The sequence below is a fragment of the Myiozetetes cayanensis genome, unplaced genomic scaffold, assembly GCF_022539395.1.
Source record: "Myiozetetes cayanensis isolate MyiCay16 unplaced genomic scaffold, myiCay2020 scf22, whole genome shotgun sequence".
Classification (NCBI taxonomy): domain Eukaryota; kingdom Metazoa; phylum Chordata; class Aves; order Passeriformes; family Tyrannidae; genus Myiozetetes; species Myiozetetes cayanensis.
Window position 1 is genome coordinate 2,905,836 of NW_026087434.1, and position 21,911 is coordinate 2,927,746.

Here is a 21,911-nt window from a genome sequence, read left to right on the forward strand (position 1 = left end):
TGGAGAAGAGAAGGATCCAGGGAAACCTTGGAGCCTCTTCCAGTAAAGGGGCTCCAAGAGAGCTGGAGAGGGACTTTGGACAAGGGATGGAGGGACAGGACAAGGGGGAATGGCCTTAAGCTGCCAGAGGGCAGGCTTAGATGGGATTTTGGGTAGGAATTCTTCCCTGGGATGGTGGGGAGGCCCTGGCACAGAATGCCCAGAGAAGCTGTGGCTGCCCCATCCCTGGAAGTGTCCAAGGCCAGGTTGGACGGGGCTTGGAGCAACCTGGGCTAGTGGAAGGTGTCCCTGCTCGTGGCAGGAGTTGAAACTGGATGAGCTTTAAGGTCCCTTCCAACCCAAACTGTTCTGAGATTCTGTGATTCTGTGAAGACATGACTTCATATTATTGTACAGGTTCACCTTGGCACAGCTTGAGCAAACCAATCTAGTTCTTGCTGTGTTTGTGATAGCATTCAATTATATATCATCTGATTTTCCATCAAATCCAGCCCACTCCTTTCACATGTGAACTATTTGATATTACGGCTCCTGAAAACCAACTAATGGAGCAGAATTTTGTCTCATTAGAGACCACATAAATGCAGAGCAGACTGATGGTCTCTGCCCCAAATACTGTTATTTTCTAAGGAAAGAAATGGCAGCTGCAAGCAGAGAAAGCAGTGCAGGAACACCCTGAGATGATATCAGCCCTATCATATCCCAGCAGTCTAATTGTTACCTGGGTTTGTGCTACCACAGCCTAAAGGGAGAATATGCAGGAGGATGTGAACAAAGAGCCTTTGCAAAAGCAGTGCTAAAAAATGAAGGGCAGCAAAGCAGAGATCATGCTTGAAAAGGCAGCAATTAAATGATGGAGACTGGCATTGCCGGCTGATCAGGGTGGGTACAGTAAGGAATAAGAGAGGGGAAGAGGATAAGCCAGCAAAGGCCTTAAAAGTGAAGGTAAAAAGGAAAAAGAAGAAAGAAAAAATAGTAGAGGAATACTGAAAGAAAACTGATGATGAAAAGCAGTCTATGCAGCAGCATTCTTTGTTGACATTGGGTCAACTAGGGCTGTCAGGACAATAGGGAAGGATATTATAATCAGGACACAAGATAATAAGAAGGTAGGCAAAGGCTTTCAGACAGGAGTTTGTCTCTCCTAGAGAGGAAGTTTGCAAGAACTAGACAGGCTGAAAGTCAGAGCAAGGTAACAGCTCCCCAGCTAATGAACCAGACCTTCTGTCCTTCCTGAGACCTCTCTTTCTGTTTCTCTATTTGATGCTGCAGTTTTCCTGATGTTATAGGATATATTCCTCTGGTCCTGCCATGGAATTCCTGGGGGTCTGTCCTGCCAGACCAGTGATGGGTCTGCAATTCTGACTTTCTCTATACCAGTTGCATTTAATATTTAATGTGTAGAGAATTTGGATGTATACATTAATTACTAGCAAAATGTTCAGCTGGCCACGAGTCAGGATCCATCTGCAGTGTATTATTTTCTCAGTGAAGTTATGTGTGTGTGTGTGTGTGTATGTGTAAAATTATTTGTTTATTAATTTTATTTTTTTTATTACCTGGGCTAATGGGAGGTGTCCTTGCCCAAGGCAGAGGGATGGAATGAGTGATTTTAAGCTCCCTTTTAACCCAAACCATTCTGTGATGCTGGAAGTAAACACACAGTAACAGGTACTGACCTGACAGAATGTCTCAGTGACATAAAAAGTAAACAGCGTCTGTAAAACTCTTAAAATTACTATTTCAACTCAGTAGCACATTTTAGGTGTAACCTGCAGTCCCAGTTACCACTGATGTTTCCAAATTCTTCTTTTTTAATTATCATTTTAGTCCTGGACCTGAAATCACTTTAAGCACTCACTGTGAAGCATTGAAATCCCCACTCCTGTATTAACCTGAGATGTCAGAGGGCCAGCACTAACAAGTTTCCCAGGTGACAGCAGGTCTGTGTTCTCTCACAGAGGCATGAGGGTGTTCCAGTTTCCACAGACATTAAACTCACAGTGTACAAAACCAGAGAGCATTTTACAGCTACTTCCTCCTCTCCGCCTTCTCATTTCCTGCACAGAAAACCCGGAGAATCTCTCTCACAGTTCTACTGTGACCCAAATATTGTGAAACAGTCTGTTCCTCTGATAAATTTATCTAAACGCTGTCTAAAAAAATCCTGCGTTGCATTTCTTCACCGGGAATGTTGAATTCTGAAGCCTTGGGGGCAAACTCTTCTCTGTGCGAGTTTGAATCTGCAGCGAGCAGATCTGAGAGCGACAACTTTTGAGATGTCAGCACAAAGGCACAGGATGGAGCCAGGGACCTTCTCACCCTTTTTGTGCCTTGTTCCACCTTTTTGCCTTTTCCCCTCAGGGCTGATGTAGTTACACAACTGCATTCAAGGAAGAAGCCAGGCAGGTGCCATAAGGGAGAGGCCAGAGAAAACCTCAGGGTCAAGGTGCTCTCCACGCTCGAGCCAAACTGCTTCTCTTCTCCCATCAAGCTCGAAACCAAGTTTTCAAGATTCTCTTCCTCATTATTTTTCCACTTTCTATTAAGCCAAATGCCACGGATTTTTTTTGTGCCAGCAGCATCTGACCTAGTTTTTTTTTTCATTATTTTTTATATATGTGTGTGCACTGCCTCCGGTTGTCACGTTGTTTACAAGCTGGAGAGGGGTCAGACCTGGTCAGGGTTTGATGCAAGTTCTCCAAGGAAAACTCGCTGCTGCAGGAGTGCACTTTACACTTTCAGTACATCAAACTGCCATTAGCATTTCTCCACTCCACGATCCAGAGGGGCAATCCTTGCCAGGCTTCACCCTCGGATGACTCCATCCATCCCAATAAAGGATTTCTCTGGGTAAATGAGGACACTCTCAAATCATCTGTGCCTCCCTTGGCGCGTTGCCACAACACTCTGGGAATGCCCAGATTTATTTACTGCCATTCTTTGGTCTCCCCAAGTGATGGATAAGAGGATCAGCAGTGGAGGAGCTCTTTGGCACGTTCATCCACGCTAAAAACTTCATTGAAAAGCGCGTCTGTCTGGGATCGATGCTCTGGCTCTGGCAGAGACTTCCATTTGTATCACCTGATGAATCGACAGCTCCAATCCTGAGAGATCCTCTGATCTCTATTAACCCATGGATATCATCTGTTAAATTCTCTCTGGGCAGAAGTCCAGAGTGTTCTGGATGAATAAATCTACCCTCGTTGTGATTCAGCTCCTGCACTGGGTAATCAAAAAGTGGACACCGATCTCCCCTATGGTCCAACCCAAAACCTTCCCAAGCCAGCCCAAGTCTTGTCATTGGTTTCATTTGAGTTTTTCTCCAGGATTTCATTATATGAGATTTGAATCAGTGTATAGACAAGTAACAAAATTACAAGATTAGGATTTTCCCCCTCCGGATCTTTATTAATCAACACAAATATTTGACTATGATTTTTTTCCCTTATATATATATACTAATCTTGTATTCTTAGCAAATTACTCCAAAAGGGGGGATTCATCACTTCACTGTTGACTGACAAGTCTGAAAAATCTAAAAACTTTGTCTCAGAGCTGAAAATGTCACGAAATGATGGATCCAGAGGGAAGACCATTGACTGTTACAAGCTGATTTTTAAGAGTGTTCTTGAATATTTAAACGTAAGGGGACGAGTTTAGGGCCAATGTGACAGGAAAGATTAGTTTGTCTTGAGCTAGAAATCTTTTCTAGAAATCTCCTGCTGCTGTTGAAGGCTCCTCATCCACCTCTGGGGATGAGGCCGTGTCTGACATCATATTATTCTGTGTCTGGATCCTGTTAACAGGCTCAAACTGTACCCCAAAGGATGGTACTTTTATGGTGTGGACCATTAGAGGGTAGGAAGATATCAATAAACTAATTTCCCTTGGTGGCAACCTCTCATCTCCAACCATAAATCCAGGGTGAAGCTTTCCCAAGAGGAAGCAGATTTTGAAAGGGTCGATATCAGTAACTGGAATCAGATTTTCTGAAGGGCTCCAATCCTATTTAGACAACTAAATGAAGGCCAGGCTTTTAAAAGTGCTCACTTTATTAAGGGAAATTTTTGGCCTCCTGGTTCCTTTGGAAGATACAGCTCTGCCAGGCTTTCCTTGGAGTTTTGCATTTGTTTTGTAATTTTCTGTAAAAAATAACAAAAATAAATATCAGAGGTCGATTTTCCTTCATTCATTTGCACATGGAGATTTTTCATTGCCCGGGAAGGCAGGAAGATGCTGCCAGCATTTTGGCAAGAGAATGAACTAAAACTGCAATCAGTCCAGCATTGCCAGGACTGATATCAGTGACATTCTCATAAATTCAAGTTGGAAAAGAGAAAATGTCCAGATGTTTTGGAGAGAACACTTCACAAAGTGCAAAATATTTATGATACAAGCTGAAAATGCACAGAAAGTACAATGTTTGTAAGTTTGTTGATTTTTTTTTTTAATTGTTATTATTTCTAGGGAAAAACTCCTTGTTTTTCTCCCTCGTGTCCCCATGTAATGATGTGGTCAGTAATGAGAGGTCGTTGTTTTTTCCATGGGCATCAGCCTGTAGTCAAATTGAATAATATTAGTCCACTGTACAAGTTGGCTTAACCACTGCTCCAAACCTTTTTAAATTGAGCTGCCCAGAGCTTGTCTCACAGACATGACACATCTGGAGTAAAATCCACTGGCACTTGCGTTTGGAATGCCCTGGGTTGTTTTTCTTTTTTCCTTAGCAGCCTTGTAGGGGAGATATTTGATTTTTTAAATTATGTTTTCTGGAGGAAAACTATTTTTAAAGTCATTCATGTTGAACTCTGTAAATAATCTATAAATAATAAATCATTTTATTTACATCCAAGAGGAATTTTGGGCTATTGAGGTCACCATATCTTGTGAACCCGAATGGCAGCAGGAGACTGACTTAGCACAACCTAAGGAGATGTTCTCTTGTTATGATATGTATTAGTCTGCTAATCTTTTCAGTCTTTAATCCACAATAGTGTATTAAAAGGCCAAAAATAGTCTCCACTGTTGGTAAAGGACAGTTTCTGACTTTTTTTGTTGTTGTTTTTTGTTTTAAATGAAAATTCCAGTGGGGAGTTGAATGAATGTTCAATCTGACAAACAGAATCATTCCTCATGTTCCATCTCTCTGGCACAAAGGTTTTCCACACTTCATTTTTCAGTTAACTGTCACTGTGGGGTTTTGAAAAATTTTTTTTTTTTTTTTAAATAATGTCAGCTTGTTTTGTGCATCAGTGTTGTCGCTTTGCAGTCCTTCTAAATTAAACAAATATTTTAAAGCCGTGTTTGTCCAGCCAAACTCTTGTCATTTCAATTATTAGTGCTTCCAGAAGTGTAAACACTTGTGCAGAGCACAGACGGACCTGGCATAATTGGAAATCTTAGCATTGGAAATGACATTCTGCTTTCCCTGCGTCAACATGTCACAGTATAATGGTGGCACAGCAAAAGGAGTGAATGTCCTGGCCATTCCAGCTGATATGTTTTGTTTTTCCCCTCACATTTATCCTCCAGAATAAACAAAATGCAACATGAAAGTTACTATTTCTCATGTCTGTGATAAACAGATTTTCAGCTGTCAGAAATAATAGTTTGAAGAGCAGATATGTATAATAACTATTTGCTCCTCGTCTCCATGAGGCAAAATCCTACTCTGGCAAAATAATCATCCCTTTCAATTGAAGATTTGTGGGAATTATGGTAAATAAAATACCCCCACACCTTTCTGTTCACGGTGAGGTAGTGGGAAATTTCACCATCCCTGGAGGGGTCCAAGCAAGGACTGGACGTGGCACTCGGTGCTCTGGGCTGGGTGACAACGTGGGGATGAGAAACAGGGTGGACTTGATGGTCTGGGAGGTCTTTTCCAGCCTAAATGATTCTGTGACTCAGTGGCAACCACCATAAAGAGACTCTGTCATCCTGCTCTATCAGGATGCTTCACATACCGATCTTCTGCAGCTGATGTTTTCCAGCAGTAGAAAGTCATTTGTAGCGGTTTGGTACCAGAAAAGCACAACAGAGTGTTAGAAAAAGCTTTCAGGACAGTGTAGGGACTTTGCTCATCTAACCTGTATTTGATGGAAATATTCTACTCTTCGAGGCATCACCTACAGAGGGCCTTGACCTGCAAACTTAAACCCAGAGTGATTTGTCTCTGAGAGCAAACACAGGCGAACTGGAGCACTGAAGACAAGTGAGAAAAGCAAGCATGATGCTTCTTGCAAAGAATCTCTCACTTTCTGGAGCCTTTTCCTTTCAGGGAATTTTCTGAGCCAGCTGTGGTCTGTGCTTGGTCTGAGACATCCAATGTCTGTCTGTCCCAGGCCACCTCACTGCCCCGAGCCCCTGCTCGTGTCCTGCACCAGCGCTGGTCCCTTGTGTTTGGTTCTTCTGGACGAGGAATTTCAGGGGTCAGCTGTCCCTGGCAAAACCCACCTTTGTTCCTTCCAGACCTGAGTGCCATGTTTCTCCAAAGAAATCACAGAGGCTCTTTTGTTTAGCTGGTACAAGAGCAGTTTGTTTTTTTCCACATGGTTTGAGTGCTTTGTTTGTATTTCGAAGTCTCTCCCTTTCTGCCTTTTTTTTTTCCTGTGTACAGTTGAAGACTGAAAATTTGCCTACACAAGAGAATTGTTCTGATGCACTCAAAAGAATGTGAATTACTTTTTGGAAGAGATATTCAAAATTTTCCTGAGTGATTGCTGGTGGGAAGGACAAAATCTGCCAAACAACAATGACAGCAAATACTCCAGCTGAGGCAGAGATTTTTGTTTGTACAATCTGGGAAGCAACAAAACCCAAGAAACATCCCAAAGGACCCCCATCACTTTTTGGTGTGTAACAGCATCAGGCTGTGATTCAGCTCTCTAAGTAGGAGATATTTTACTATTCTCCTCATACTCCTGAGAGATGAGAAAAGAAAGCATTGGGCTGTCACTCAGTATTTCTGAGGAGAACACATACCAAAAAAACTATTTTACACTCAATGTTCTGTATATCATCAGCCATTTATTTCCAATTCTTTGGAGAGCTGCTGTGAGGATAATGTGCAGGCAGCTCCAAGCTATCTGCATGAGGAATGGGTTTTGCACGACTTTCAAGGAAACTCGAGTTGAAATAATAGCATCATTTACAAGTCACAAAGGGAAGGAGGATTTTCCTGATTAGGACAAATCGATGAACTGCAATTTCATCTCAGGGAAATGATTGATTATTATGATGGGCCATTTTTTTTCCCCCCTCAGAATTTTTTCAGAAATACTTTTTCTGGGACATTTCATCTCTCTTAGGATTTTTTTTTTTGCACTTGGTGTTCTTTTTGACTGTGTTTTAATCCATGTATTCAGACTTTCCCATAAGTAATGGTAAGTGTAAACAAGCTGTCTCTCAGATGGAATAATTTAACAATAAAACCTGTCTAATGACCCAGTACTTGTCAATCTGAACTCTGAGTAACTTTGAGGGGAAAAGGGCAGAGAGGAGAATCACTGGAACTACAGAGACACAGGTAGAGCTGTGCAAATAGAGAAAGACACAGAAAGATGCAGAAACCTGTGTTGATAGAAAGAGACAAAATATTTCTATTTCCTTCTCATGACTGGGATAACAGACAAACAAATACAGAAATATGTCTATTTATGTTACTATATCTTACCTTTTCTATTTCTTTGAAAGGGGGTATTGTTGCCAAAGGGTCCAGGCAAGAGCAACAAACAGTTTTGTTGATGAATGTGTAGTAGAATATGGAAAAAACACAAGTAGTGGGAATGATCTCAAAATTAATTGGTATTTTTCAAAACATGACAAACTTATGAATGGGAGCCTCGACACTAAACTCAACTGGTGATTTCAGACAAAGAGAGAAACAATATTGATATTCCACGGGAAAAGGGAAGTTAGGAAAACCTGGCTTCTTAAATTATACTGCGAATTAGTGAAAACTGATAACTGGTTTTGACTTAACTATGGCGAGGGATTATCCCCCAGTAGTTGCTTATAGAGATGTCTCCTGAGCTGATTGTGGAAATTCCTTTGGAAGATGAGACTGGGTGAAGCAAAGCATTTTTTAGACAGCAGTTTTGCAGTGATCAAGTCATCCTTCCTAGAAGGGCTTCAGAAAATAGGTGCTTGTTCTCATCACCCTCTAGAAAGGGAAGCGGTTGTGATTTGCTTTGAAGTGTGAGGAGAAATTAGTTTTTAACTTCCTTAGAGGTCTCCAGCAGGAAGTGATTCCTGTTTGTTGAATGTCCCTCACAAGCAGGAAATAATAAAATAGTCACAAGTGCCGAAGCAGTTGATGAAGGTGCTCTCCTTGGCAAGGTCTTTGAGTGGATCTGATGCAGTGCAGAGCCTGTAAACAGGGACAGAATGATCCAGACACTTCTCTCTTAGGAAGGAGAGGCTTTTTTAATTGCTTTTTGATTAGAAAATGATGCAGGCAGTATCATGCTGATCCAGCAGATGAGGAAAAAAACGAAGGCATTTCACAAGAAATGCTTTCAAAATGAACTCAGATGCTTGTCCTTACAGGCCTAGGATGGTATTGATGAAAATATGGAAAGGACTTGAGAAGTTGTGCTTGTTACAGCAATAATCAAACTCTTTAAAGAAAAGCCCATAAACCATCCAATGGGGTACTTTTATCAGGGACAAGCTCTCTGGGATATCATCCAAATAGTCATACAGGAGGAAATTCATTACGAGAAGACCCCATAAATGGCGCTTTGGAGTCAGGAGTTCTGAAGCTGCTTGCCGGGAGATTGGAAAAGCTGGTGCTCTGATTTAATAACCACATATATGCCTGAACACAAGCAGCAAAAAAATGCTGACTCCTCGTCCAGATGGCCTGAATCAGAACCAAATTGCAAACACTACCCTCGGCAGAAGAGCCAGTCACGGGCTGCTGGGGGGAATGTGCGCACGCAGGAAGAGGGGGCAGACGCCTTTCCTCCAGTTATCTGCAGAGGAAGGATGAGTTCCTGTGTCACCCACGGGACCTGAATGCAGAGTAGGAAAAATGAGTGTCCAGGCAATTAAAAGCCTCCCAGCAAGAGGATGATGGGGTTACAACAGCACATCCCAAGAGTGCCTGTGACTGGAACATAGTATCTCCTCACGGTATTGCTGTAAGAGTGTCCTGGATCCTGGTCATGGTGGCAAATCTTGCCATTTGAAGGTGAATACATATATATATATATGTATTGTAAGTGGTGTTTATCCAAAACACAGCAGTAAGAGGAGTTGTACATTATGTGCAGGAAGGGAAGGCTGTGTTGTAAAGGTTTACCTGGCTGTCTGGGGATGGCTATGCACGCAGAATAGATTTTTCTTTGCCTACTGTGTACAATCACAGTGTACAAGTAACTGCTAGGTTTGAGATGAAATAGTTCTTTGCAGAGAGATCTTAATGTGATCATGCAGTGTCATGACTGGTGTCATTTGGCTCTTCCCTGGGGCCTGACATGAGCAAAGAGCCTGCGGCACTTGCCAGTGTTTCAGTGAATCAATCTGGTCCAGAGTCACTCGCAGCAACAAACTGGAATCCAAAATGATTCAGCAACTTTGTGAGACTTCAAGGAACAATGAAATGCCCAGATTGCCCTGAACCTGACGTAATCTGAGTCGTGTCCGGTTCTCTCTCTCCATTTTTGGTAGCTGTGTTTGTGGCACAGCACGAAAGGAATAGAAATAAACACGTTCCCTATTTCTTGATAGAACACTTAACAAGAGTACAAAATGTTTCTTGGTGCTACTCATGCTTTGGCATAAGTTGATTAAGGCAAGAAAAATCTATTCCTGAAGAAGAAGAGATTTGAAACATGTGCAGAATAGGTTGGAACCAAATTAAAAATCTTTATGTTTTATTGAATTTCAGATCAAATTTGGGAGTAGTTGCTCGCAAAATAAAATCCATGAAGCAAGGGCATATGGAAACAGTTTCTAGGACATCTAGTGTGATTCTCTAAGTTTAGAAAAAAGTGGGGCTATCCCTTTCATTAGTTATGTAGTGAAATACCCCAGGCATTCCAGTTCTGCCAGGCTGCACCCAGAAACCAAGGGTTTTAAATTAAGAGTAAGATAGCATGTAACAAGTTCTTTCTGTTCTGCTGATGGGCACTTTCCCCATCAGCAAGTAAGACTTAATTTGAGTTAATAAGCTGGCTTTCATTTTTGTGAAATAAGTCATATTACACATGCTTACACAGACAGGCATAAGTATGTAAGATAGAATGGGGTAGAACTTTTAATATGCATCTGTGTGCATTTTCATATGTGAAAGTTTGTAGCCACAGGAATAGTGTTTATTAAAAACAATATGATTAGTACTTGGTTTCTTTGTTTAACATATATATTGTGGTTTTATGTTAACTTAGTCATGATTTATGTTGTGCCTTTCTGAATGTATGGAGATACAGTATGAATTGCTCTATGAGAGGATGGATGCATGGCATGGGCAGATGTTTCTGCGTCCAGGGACTTGTGAACATCTTGTGTGTAATGTGAGTAAATGAAGATGAACAGGTCTATTATTTTATAGAATTACTTCATGCTATTGTTGGTGCGCTGCATAAAACCACAGTAAAAGCCTGTTGTGTGTGTGTCGGATGCTCTGATTAGTGAAAAAGACTAGGTGTGTGTTTCCTACGCTTTTTGTTGAGGATATTTGTATTGAAATATGGAAATATGGAAGGATGTTTATATTGATCTATAAAGATATATGGCACAGTGCAGTGGGGCAAGACATCCTGTGGGTACTGTGGGTGCACAGCTGCTCGGTGTGGCCTCTGACAGCATTCACATCTGCTCTTGGGTTTGCGAGTTGCAGGAAGGGGAAAGGAGCGTGGAGGAGAGCGCGTGGCTGCATCTTTGTTTTGTTGTGGTGGAGGAACGACGAGTCTCGGGGTAGGTGCAGGAAGCGCGTGTGGCAAAGGTGGCAGAGAGCAGCTGGGGCAGGTTATTCGTGCTCTCTGTCACGGTGGTGGTGGTGCCCTTGGCATGGTGTAGCATCTTTGAGTACAGGTTATCTGTGTTCTCTGTCACAGTGGTGGTTGTGCCCATGGCACGGTGTAGCAGCTGTGCTGAGTGCAGGTGAAGGGAGGCAGTGATGGACGGTCACTGTCCCAGGGCCTGGCAGGGAGGGAAGGTGTGGGTTTCCATGGCTGACAGTGAGGAAACACTCTGTGAGATCTGCCTTGTGCGTGAAGGGAGGCAGCTGCTGTGTGTGCAGGAGAGAGAAGGGGCTGACTGCCCTCCGCATGTGCATGGAGGGAGCTGAGGGGGTGTGAGAGGAACCTTGTGAGTGCAAGTGAGGGGAATGGGGGTGCGTGTGTTTTAAGGGAACCTATGAGTGTGTGTGTGTGTGTGTGAGAAGGGAGCTTCTCTGTGTGCGTGTGCGTGTGTGTGTGAGGGAAGCCTTTGTAGGTGGATGTGAGAGAGAGAACAGGTGTGTTTGGGAGGGATCTGGTGTGTGAGAGAGAAAGCGGGGCATGTGGGGAGAGCCGATGCGTGTGTATGTGTGTGTGCCAGCGTGTAAGGCAAAGCCGGTGAGAACAAGTGTGAGAACACCCGGGGTGCGTGGGAGAACACCCGGGGTGCGTGAGGAAGACCCGGGATGCGCGAGCAGGACCCGGTTCGCGTGTGCGGGGCGCGCCGGCACCGCCGCTCGGGGCGGGGGCGGCTGACGAGAGGCAGCAGGTGCTGACGGCCCTGCCGGCGGCCCCCCCGGCGCTCCCCGGCGGGGGCGGCCCCGCGCCCGCCCCGCCCCGGCCGGGGGCTCGCTCAGCCGCGGGCGGAGCAGCCGGCGAGGGCTCGGGATCCTCCTCCGCTCCGACGTCAGGCGCGGAGCGGGAGGCAGCGCCCAGCGCCGCCGTTGCCAGAGACTCGGCGGCCGCCGGACGGGGCGGACGTCGGGGCGGCGACTCCCGGCGGCGGCGGGGGGTGGGGAGGAGGCGCTATGGCCGACGTGTTCCCGGGCTCCGAGCCCGGCGCGGACCCGGAGGCGGCGCGGCGCTTCGCTCGCAAGGGCGCCCTGAGACAGAAGAACGTGCACGAGGTGAAGGAGCACAAATTCATCGCGCGGTTCTTCAAGCAGCCCACCTTCTGCAGCCACTGCACCGACTTCATCTGGTGAGAGAACCCGCGGGCGCCCGTCCTTTTCGCCCCCATCCCCGCGCTCCCGTCGCTCGGGCCCGTTCGGCTGGAGGGGATTCCCCGCCGCGGGCAAGTCCCCCGCGCCGTGCCCGGCTCCCGGTGAGCCGCCCTCCTCCCTCCTTCCCTCTTTCCCTCCCTGCCTTCCCCTCCCACTCGCCGCTTCCCCGGGGCAGCCGGTTCCCGGGGCCGCGCAGGTGACCCCGCTGGGGGTGACCCCTCCGTGTCCCCTCGCTGTCCCGGGCGCTGTCGCATCCCCTCCCGGAGGACTCTCTGCCGCCGCCGGTGCTCGGGGGGCCCCGGCCCGAGTCTGGGCGCTCTCGGGGCGGGGGGAGCCCCCAAACTTGCCGGAGCTCGGTGGAGGCTTGTAAAGACCAGCGGGGTCTGAAGAACCCACGCTGCGGCCGTCGCTTCCCAAATAGTCCCCATGTGAATTTCCTCACCCCTTGTCCCGGCTGGGCTGGGCTGGGCTCCCGGCGGAGCCCCTGCCCGAGGTGGGGGGCTCATCCCGGCACGGCCGCCGCGGTGGGACGGGGGTGGCTGTGTCACACTTTGGGGGTGTTGGGTGGCTCAGCTTGGGTCTCCCAGCCTGAACTCCCGGTCGGTGCCTGCCCTGTGCCTTCCCGCAGCGGAGGCCGGGACCGCCGTGGCACCGCCGCTCCGGTCCGCGGCGGCGAAAGGGAGGGGTGGTTTCTGTGAGAGAAGGGTTCCTGCTAGAGATGGCAGGAAAACTCCCCTACCAACACCCTCATTGCTAGGCGGGTAGGGAAAAAAAAAAACCAAACCCATACCTCTGTGTTCCGGCCGGGGCAGGGCGGCAGCTCCGCGCAGGCCGGGCCGCCCCGGCGCTCCCCGGAGGGAGCCCCGGGTGTGCTGAGCCTGCGGGAACCGCTCGGGATTCCCCCTCCTGCTCCGCAGGTGGGGCTGAGCTCCAGCCCGGCCCCGCTGAGGGAGTTTGCGCTGCGGGTCTGGGAGCTGAAAGCCAGAGCTGTGATTTATTTTGGCCGGAGTTGTGAAAGATTTAGAGGGGTCTGCAGCCGGCTGGCTCTGTGTCTACGGCACGCTTGTTGCCCTTTTCATATGTATTTATGTTATATCTCATATGTTTTCATTCGCTTGGACACGGACCTTTGCCTTCTTTCATCAGTTTTCCTGTTTGCCTGCTGAAGCAAAGACTGATTGCTCCAGGAATGATTGAAATACATTTGCAGAGTAAGGCAGGAAAACTGAGATGACAGACTGCAAAAGAAACAAAGTCAACTTTCCGAGTTTTCTTTTTTATTACTATTTTTTTTTCTACTCGCAAAAAATTCGCAGAGTTCGGTATTGTAAAAAGTGTGAGACCTTTCAGAGACTGCTTCAAAGTTAAACCTAAACCAGAGTGAATTGGGAGGTGTGAAAAACCGCTGTAGGGTTGCTGTCGAACCGTGTCTGTGCACATAAGTAGCGCAATTATAAAACAAAGCAGAGTTCTGCCCTGAATGACAGGGTGGGTTTGGAAGTGAAAGGGTATCCTGTGGCTGACAGGTGGCAAGGGTGGCTTGGCTTGGCTTGTCTTGCTCAGCGAGTCTGAGGAAGCTCCTACCATTCATTGGAAGAGCATCTGACAGCTCGCAAACTTGTTTCATTTCCTAATTTGAAGATGGGCCACTCTTGGATAACCATCGCACACCATAGAAACAGCTTCTTCTCTTTCCAGAATGACTTGTGCCAGTTAACATACGCTCTAAGGTATAAAGAATGAACTATGCAAATAGATATTTTCCTTAGGTGAGATTATTTACCAAAATAGTTTAGTGCCCCCTTATCCTCTCAAGCAATTTTCACCTCTCTACTTTGTTTCTGCATTATTGATAATTTTTTAAAGACCTTTTACTTAAAATACATTGTAACTGCTCCAAGATTGGAGTGGGCTGCAGCTCTGTACGAATCCAGCTCAAACACTGAGGGGTGCCTGTGCTTCTGGAGTAGATAATACAGGAATATTCTTTACAAAGAAGTCTGTTTAAAAGGATAAAAAAAAAAATAAAATCTAAAGTCTGTTTCATGTTCTTAGTCCTGCCATCAGCTTTCCTGCGGTTGCATTTCCACACTTCCAGCACAGGCTTTTTGAGTTTTGTGAAGGCGAGAGATAACAGCATCAGAGTGACAGTATAGGCACGTGTGCTGCCAAGTAAACAAATAATTTGAGATTTCTTCTGGCCTTCTTAGTTGAGGCTTGCTTGTAGCAGCATCAGTCAAAGACTTGTGCATAGAAATGTAGAGAAACGCTCTGAGCTGTGTAATTTCAGCTTCCACCTGAAGTAACGGTGCAGTAAACATTTTGTCTCTTCGCTAAATAAATAAATAAACAGTGGAGAAATCGTGTCTAATTTTTTTTTTTTTTAAAGCCATTTCCACAAAGCTGATAATTAAACCTCATGCTGTTAATTGCACACAGCTTCTCCAGCTCCTGGCTTTTGTCTGTTTGGCTCTGAGGGTGAGCAGCTCCAGCTGAAAAACATTCTGCAAAGAGGGGGAAAAAAGGCAGGGAAATGTTTATAAGGAGGATACTCAAAACAGTTATTTTTGTGGGAAGAGGATGTTGAATGCTTAAAGATCAACAAATAAATAAAGACAACAGCAGTGTGGTTTGCCAGAGGGATGATAAATGTTGGACCTCTGGATACCGTGGTCATTGGTGAAGTGTTACACACACACTCGTGGGGTTTCCTGGAAGTGGAGCGAGGAAGCCGGGCAAATAATGAGCATGAAAATGATGGGCCTGTCCCCTCATTTCCACTGCAACAAGCAAAACCTTCAGCCTGCCTGCTTTCCATACTGCAAACGACTGGAGTGTGGCTGAGGCACACAACATCGGTGTGTAATCCGAAAATTGGGATGAGAAACCAACTGTGGTTTGTTTCGTGCGCCTCTGCTGGAACTTGGACTGTTCCACCTTGTGTGTTAAGCATACACGTGGCATGAAATGAGTTGAAATGTTATGCAGTAATCACAGATGATGATAATTGTGGATCCAAAATAGCTTGGGAAAATAATAATAATAAAAAAATTGTTGCCAGAAGCTGAAATTACATAGCTGGTGACAGCTATTGTTCCCTGCTTCAAAATGGGTGGGCTGGTCTGTGTTGTGTATTTGAAAATCTGTTGCTGCCGTGGCAAAACCTGAAGGAATTTAATATGAAGCGATTTTTATGTTTTTGTAGATAATTTGAGTAGAAATTGTAGCTAAACATACTAAGGTAGTTTATTTTTTTTCTTTTTTCTGCAGGGGATTTGGGAAACAAGGATTCCAATGCCAAGGTAAGCCACAACTGCTTTGCTGGCATGCATGTGTTGTTGCACCTCATTTTGAAGGTACCCAAAAATCACCTGCAGCAAGAGGGAAACAAGCCTGGAAAAACTAAGCAAGCACCTTTGTGTAAATTCTAAAAGAAGACTGTTTTTCAGTTAAATAATTATTGGTATTTATGTCATCCACATTGAACAAGCAAGTTCATACTGTAGTAACATAAAAAGTTGGTGTGGGTTTTTTTTAAATCTCATCGTGGTAAATGTAGTATAATCTGCATGATTCTTAACTTTTCATGAGAATAGTCTGTGCAATTTAGCTTTTGCAGAGACCATTTTTCACATCAGAAGCTCTTGTCTGTGTGGGCGTTTTGGAAAATGGAATCACTTTTTAGTCATATGGCTTCTTTTCATAACCCAGAGTCCCTGCTTTTCATTTTCATACAGTGCATGTTTGGGAGGACCTTTGGCTTGAACTACATATTAGGACAAGCAGCATTTTCCTGTCTTATATAATACTCAATTACAAAAAAAAGAAAAAAAAATCCACCTCTGCAAAATCACTGATTTAATAAAACCTACTAACCTTGAGAAACTGAAAGCTGCTGCAGTGTAAGATAACTGTATAGGCTGTACTCTCACATAGTCTGTATTTTTGCCAGATTCTTGTCGTTATTTAGCATTTAATCATAAACTAACCACACCCAACTATTGCAGGTCTTTTTCCTTTGTCATATGTTTACTTAATTAGGATGAGGCTTTTTGTTGTCCCTCTCCCTTCCCTGCCTTCCCTGTTGTATCACCTGCACATTTTGTTCTCGTTATCCAGCCTTTTCGTTGGCTCTTCCATGGCATTTTTAATGGGTTTTTGCTGTTGCCTTAGAGCATATTTGACTATCCTGAGTGTTGCTTTCACTGAGTGAAATCATGGATTCTGTGGTATTTTTGTGGAAGTTGATGTTAGATGATACTTCTGGAGATTAAACCTCTGAGAAAGTGGATGTAAAAGACGGGTGCCTTTTAAAGATGTCGCAATAAATAGTTTTCTTTCTGCAAGTAGAGACTTGCAGACACACACACATGATGAAAGCTTTACACACCTGGCTGAGGTAAGCACACATCCATGATTTTACCATGGATCTTGTATGCAATCTCCTCTGTGCGCCAGTATTAAATTTTGTAGCTATCCTCCAGTTTTTTTGCCACTCACAACATCCAAACAGATCGGTCTGTAGTGCTCAGTCCCCAGTGGAACGGCATTTCCTCAGCCCCACTCAGGATAGCTCAGTGCTTCCTAGTTCAGCAATTATTTAGAGGTCCATTACAGATTTCTGTTGGTATAGAGAAAATAATTGGAGCTGCATTTAAATTATACAGTTCTCTAGCTTAAGTTTTGCAGTTTGCACAGTGCTGACACCCTCCTGTCCCCCAGTCGGGAGCTCGTGGCTCAGGTTGGGTGGTGAAACTCTTTTCCACCTCCTTGTTCTCGTGGGATCCCTAGGGATTTGCAAAAGGCAATAAATTAAATTTTGCTATGGTTTTAATGCCCTGAATGTGGCAGAGGGTCAGGGTGCAATTGCATTATTACCACACAAATGCTCAAGCAAGAGACAGCCCTAAAGTAGTTTGTCTTTTTTAATGTGTGTGTTTTATTTTAATGTGGCCGCTGTATAGACCAGCAAAAACCTACTCAGAATGGCTGCTCAGGTTTACAGCCAGGAGTTGTGAGGTGTTATTTCATGGAGAGGAGGCAGATCTCTGCTGCATTATTGGAAATAAGTGTTTTGGAGAGGGAGTTTGGGATGATAAATAGTGGGAAATGTCTGTCTTTGGTCATGTGTGAACTTGAAAATGAACTTGAAAGAGTTCAGCTGGATTCAGGAGGAATTTCCTCACTGAAGGGGTGTTCAGGCATTGGAAGGGGCTGCCCAGGGAGGTGGTGGAGTCCCCACCCCTGGAGGTGTCCAAGGAATGACAGGATGTGGTACTCAGTGCTCTGGGCTGGGGGACAAGGTGGGCATTGGGCACAGGGGAGACTCCATGGGCTGGGAGGTCCTTTCCTATCTTTGTGACATTTTTATTCCCTCCAGTCATTAGGAAGCATTTTGCTGTTTGATATCTGTGGTTCAGTGTTGATTTATAGACACATGACCTAATCCCAAATACTGTGCTTTCAAAACAGGAGTTCTCGCTCTGTTGGTTTGTTCTTGCTGGTTGCTGTTGATTGTCTTTGTGGCAGTGCCACTGTGATGGCAGGATTATTTCAGGGAGCTGGGGCTCTGTTTGGTTTTCTTGCATTGCCAAGCAGGCCAGCAAGCTGTCTGTAACTCTGGGGGCTTTGCTCTGATGTGCACCCGGAAACACTGCAAGAGGAATGTGAAAACCAGAATGATTTAAACCTTTCTCGATCTGCCACAGTATGAAAGTTCCTCTTTTAAGAAAGCAGACTTTAAATTAAGCAAGCAATTAAGTTCAATTTTGGCTTCATCATCCTTTTGGTACTGATTGTTGTACTCGAAGTGTAACCTGTACTTTTCTTTCTGTTTGATTTGTGAAAAAAACCCCAAAAACAAAAAAAACCAAAACATTTTTCTGGTGAAACAGAGCACAACAAATAGAGACTCACCAAGATGTGAAGAAGGAATATTATAGAACATGTATTTATGTACGTTTAGAGGGTTTAATTTTAGCATTGGAGGCACAGCAAATTCCTCAGGGCAAGAATATTTTTAATTACAGCAATATAAACGTGTTCAACTCCTGTTCCTTATTAAGGCCCCGTTGTTAATTCTCTCCTAAATGGTTAAAATTTGTCATTATTAACAGCAAGTTTTCCCTCTCTTAGATGGTTCCCTGAAGTGCAATATTCTGCTGTAGTTCAGCTTTGAAATACATTTGGCTTAAGGATAACAACGAGCTAAGGAAGAGTTTCTCATTAGTTTTCTAATTTACATAAATAAAAATTAGAGAAATCAATTACAGCAGATCATTATGTTTCGCTAATCTGTGCAACTCTTGCTCTTTCCACTGTTTTGTCCTGTCTTCCCTCAGTTTATTTCCAGGTGGTTTTACTCTGAATGTTGAATTCTGCCCCACATCACTGTGCTAAGGTTTTGGAACAGCCTGGTCCGTGCTGGGTGTGTTTCCTGACACTGCTGGGTCTGGGCTAGGCAGGCAAAGACAGGGATTCCTTCCCTAAAAATGGAAATGGGGGGATTTTATGGGTTTTAAAAGTATAAATAATGTAGTGTTGTCACATTGAGCCTGGTCTGTGGACTGTGTATCTGTGGACCACTTCTTAAAGGGCAGTAATTTTAATGATCTTCAGATAACTTGTCACACAGAGACAGATAAGATGCTTGTTGTGTATTTGTCTTGTCAGCCTTTATTTGTTTGTTTTTCTCCTTTGGCTGTCCTTACTTTGGCAACATCTGACCCATTTTATGAGGAAGTATGATCCTATTAATTGCTGATACCAGTGAAAGTTGAGATTCTGATCCTATTTCCGCAGCTGAACTCTGAGAGATCTTTGAAAAATTACCCTGTGTTCTGAGTTTTTACAAGAGAGCAGCAGTGACAGGTGAAACTCCTGAGGTTTAATGAGTGCAGATCCATCAGTGTTGGTTCAGATCAGAAAAGCCCTTTGGAAATGTGTTATCCCAGTAATCCCTGCTCTCACCATGCTTTGCTCTGTGTTGTTGGGTGGTCTTGGAGCAAGGAAAGTGGATTTCCTTTGGGTGCTGCTGGACAGGGCTGCGTTAGAGCAGCACATTTCATGACCTCCAGGTGCTGAGGGCTGGTTGGTTCATGGATCAGCTGCAGCTCATCACATGTGAAACCCCTGAAATTGGGTGCCCAGCTCACAGCACTGCAGGGGTTTAAGGAGGTGTAGATGTGGCACTTGGGGACACGGTTTAGGGGTGGCCTTGGCAGTGTTAAGGGTTGGACTGGATGATCACAAGGGTGTGCTGTGATAGGACAAGCCTTAAGCTGAAGGAGGGCAGGTTCAGATTAGATATTAGGGAGAAACTCTTTACTAAAAGGGTGGTGAGGCCCTGGAACAGGTTTCCCAGAGAGGCTGTGGAGTCCCTAACCCTGGAAGTGCTCAAGGCCAGGCTGGATGAGGTGCTGAGCAAGCTGGGCTAGTGGAAGGTGTCCCTGCCCATGGCAGGGGATTGGAACAAGGAGATCTTTAAGGTCCTTTCCAACCCAAACCATTCTATGATCCTGAGGGTCTTTTCCAGCTTCAATGTTTCCATAATTCTCAGTGCTCAATACACAATTCACTAACTATGCAATTCACTCAACACTGAATGTGGCAGGAAAATAAAGAAATATGCTATTGTACTTCTGTTTTTCTAGAAAATTTCCTTGGTGATATTGTGCTCATCAAAACTGCAGCATAATTAAATCTTATCTTGCAGCAAAAACTTTCTTGTATTACATTTCAAGAGCAAAATCATCTTTACTCTTCCCACACTTCTAACATGTGAAGTTTTGGGTTGTTTACTGGAATCAGATACCCCAGCAGTGTGTTCCAGTTAAAAGAAACTGCCTTTTCCAGTGCCCTGGATGTAATTCTGTGGAACCCTTCAGCTTCTAATTGAACATGTGGGAGTGATAGCTCATCCTGAACTGACAGATAAACTACTTTGAGTCCTGGGCACGAGAAAGTTTGGCATATTCTTCATTTTTTTCCCCCCCTCTGCCTTGGTATAATACTACACATCAACTGCTGATATGCAGCCACATATGGTGTTAATTTTATACAAGATTTTTGTAGATTTAAGTGACTTGTGCCATGAGCAGAATTTAATGAAATGTTGGAAAGAGAGTAGCAGAAAGATGAAGAAAACAGATTTCCCTGTTGGGATGCATCGATAATTATTTCTTTCATGTTTGCTTTTGTGGGTTGTTTCTCTTTAGGGTGAAAGGTAGAAATAATAAGTGATTAAATAAATACTTTAGGCTCAGTTCCTGAGCTTTTACATCTGCAGGAGAAAGCATGAAAGTCTAAGAGTGAAGGACTCTCATGTGGATAATTAATAACAGGAACTACCCTTTAAGTGTTTTTAAATTTTCGTGGATGCTGAAGATTATAATTGTGTTTCCAGCAGTGCCTGGTGAAGACTTGCAGAGGCTGGGAGTGTTTGGGAGCTGGTTATCAGCTGTTAGTTCTTCAATTGCAGCTATTTCTGAATAATGCCTTCCATCAATGTGATTCATAACCAGCACTTCGAAGTCAGGCAGTGGAACACGTGTGGATGTGACTTTCTGTGGATCTCATTGTCATTGACTCCGATTTCTTTGTTAGAATTGGATTTACATGAATGGTTGGTGTTTTTTTTGGTTCCTTTCTGCAACTACGTAACTTGGACTCTAAGATTCTGCAGGCACACAGGTCTGATTTCAGGTTATCTTCTAGTGACTTGGTTTAGATTTTGGAATCACGTTACTATGTTAATTAAAACCTTTTCATCAAGTGAACTGTATTAGAAATCTGGGATATGGCCTTCTAAATGTAGAAGTTTGCAGGAAATAATGTTTTTGTCGCCTGTAGTTTACAAAATGTCCTTTTAAAATTAATTATTTATTTAGACTGATACAGAAACACACTTCTTGAGCTAAAAATTCAAACTTGTCTGGAAACAACAAAAATAATAATAAAAAAATATTATTACTCTCTTAATTTGCTACTTTTTAGTTTTTAAAATGAAGCTGCAGAATTCTAATTAATAGCTTTTGAAGATCGTATTTCTGAAAACTCAGTGTTTTTATTGCTCCAAATGATCCTTTAAGTGATGGCATCATTGACTATTGGTGGCAATTGAATTAACCATTTTCAAACTTAAAATCTACCAGAATCAGATGTTTAAAATTGGGTTCTGTGTGCTTGGGTTTGAAAACCACTAACATTGTGCATCAGGGTGTCTACTTAGTATGTGCTAAAAAAAGATTAGTTACTCAAAAAAGTGGATCAGATACTGCCCTTCCTTATTTTACTGGTAAAGGTGGGGAAAGTACATATTCTAAAGTGCAGACTGAAGGTAGAAATTCTCATTTTGAAGAGTGGGGAAGGTTTATTCCCAATGTAACTCCCCTCCCAAAGCACAGAATCTTCGCTCTTCCTTTCCCCTTAAAATTAAGAACATTTTTAACTTCTCTGGAATTTGTGCTAAGTGTGGTATTTTAGCTCCTTAGTAAACAAACCATTATTCATGTACGAGATCGAGTTGGAATAATAGTTTATCTTCTTCTTTTCAGCTTCTAGTCTGTGTGGGTTTATTATTTTGGTTTTTACTCACCGGGATATCAGCCAGAATCCACTTTGAAGTGTTCTTGTTCTCAAGAAATTGGCCTTTAATATTAAAAAAAAGGTGAATCTTTCTGTTCTGGCAGAGAATGCGGAAATAAGCCTTATCTTATGGAAAATCATTGTGTACATTACT

The 21,911-nt window shown here is 43.9% G+C and overlaps 1 protein-coding gene across 2 annotated transcripts in view; it reads left to right on the forward strand.

Moving 5' to 3' along the window:
- The first annotated feature begins 11,918 nt into the window (after positions 1-11,918).
- PRKCA (protein kinase C alpha) overlaps positions 11,919-21,911 on the forward strand; it is a 136,568-nt gene continuing 126,575 nt past the window's right edge. Inside the window, exons 1-2 of one of the 2 annotated variants that reach the window (XM_050318994.1) lie at positions 11,919-12,150; positions 15,443-15,474. In XM_050318994.1, coding sequence (XP_050174951.1) covers positions 11,978-12,150; positions 15,443-15,474 — 205 coding nt within the window. In that variant the 5' untranslated portion in view covers positions 11,919-11,977. The remainder of the gene's footprint in view (positions 12,151-15,442; positions 15,475-21,911) is intronic. The other variant, XM_050318995.1, reaches the window with a different exon arrangement.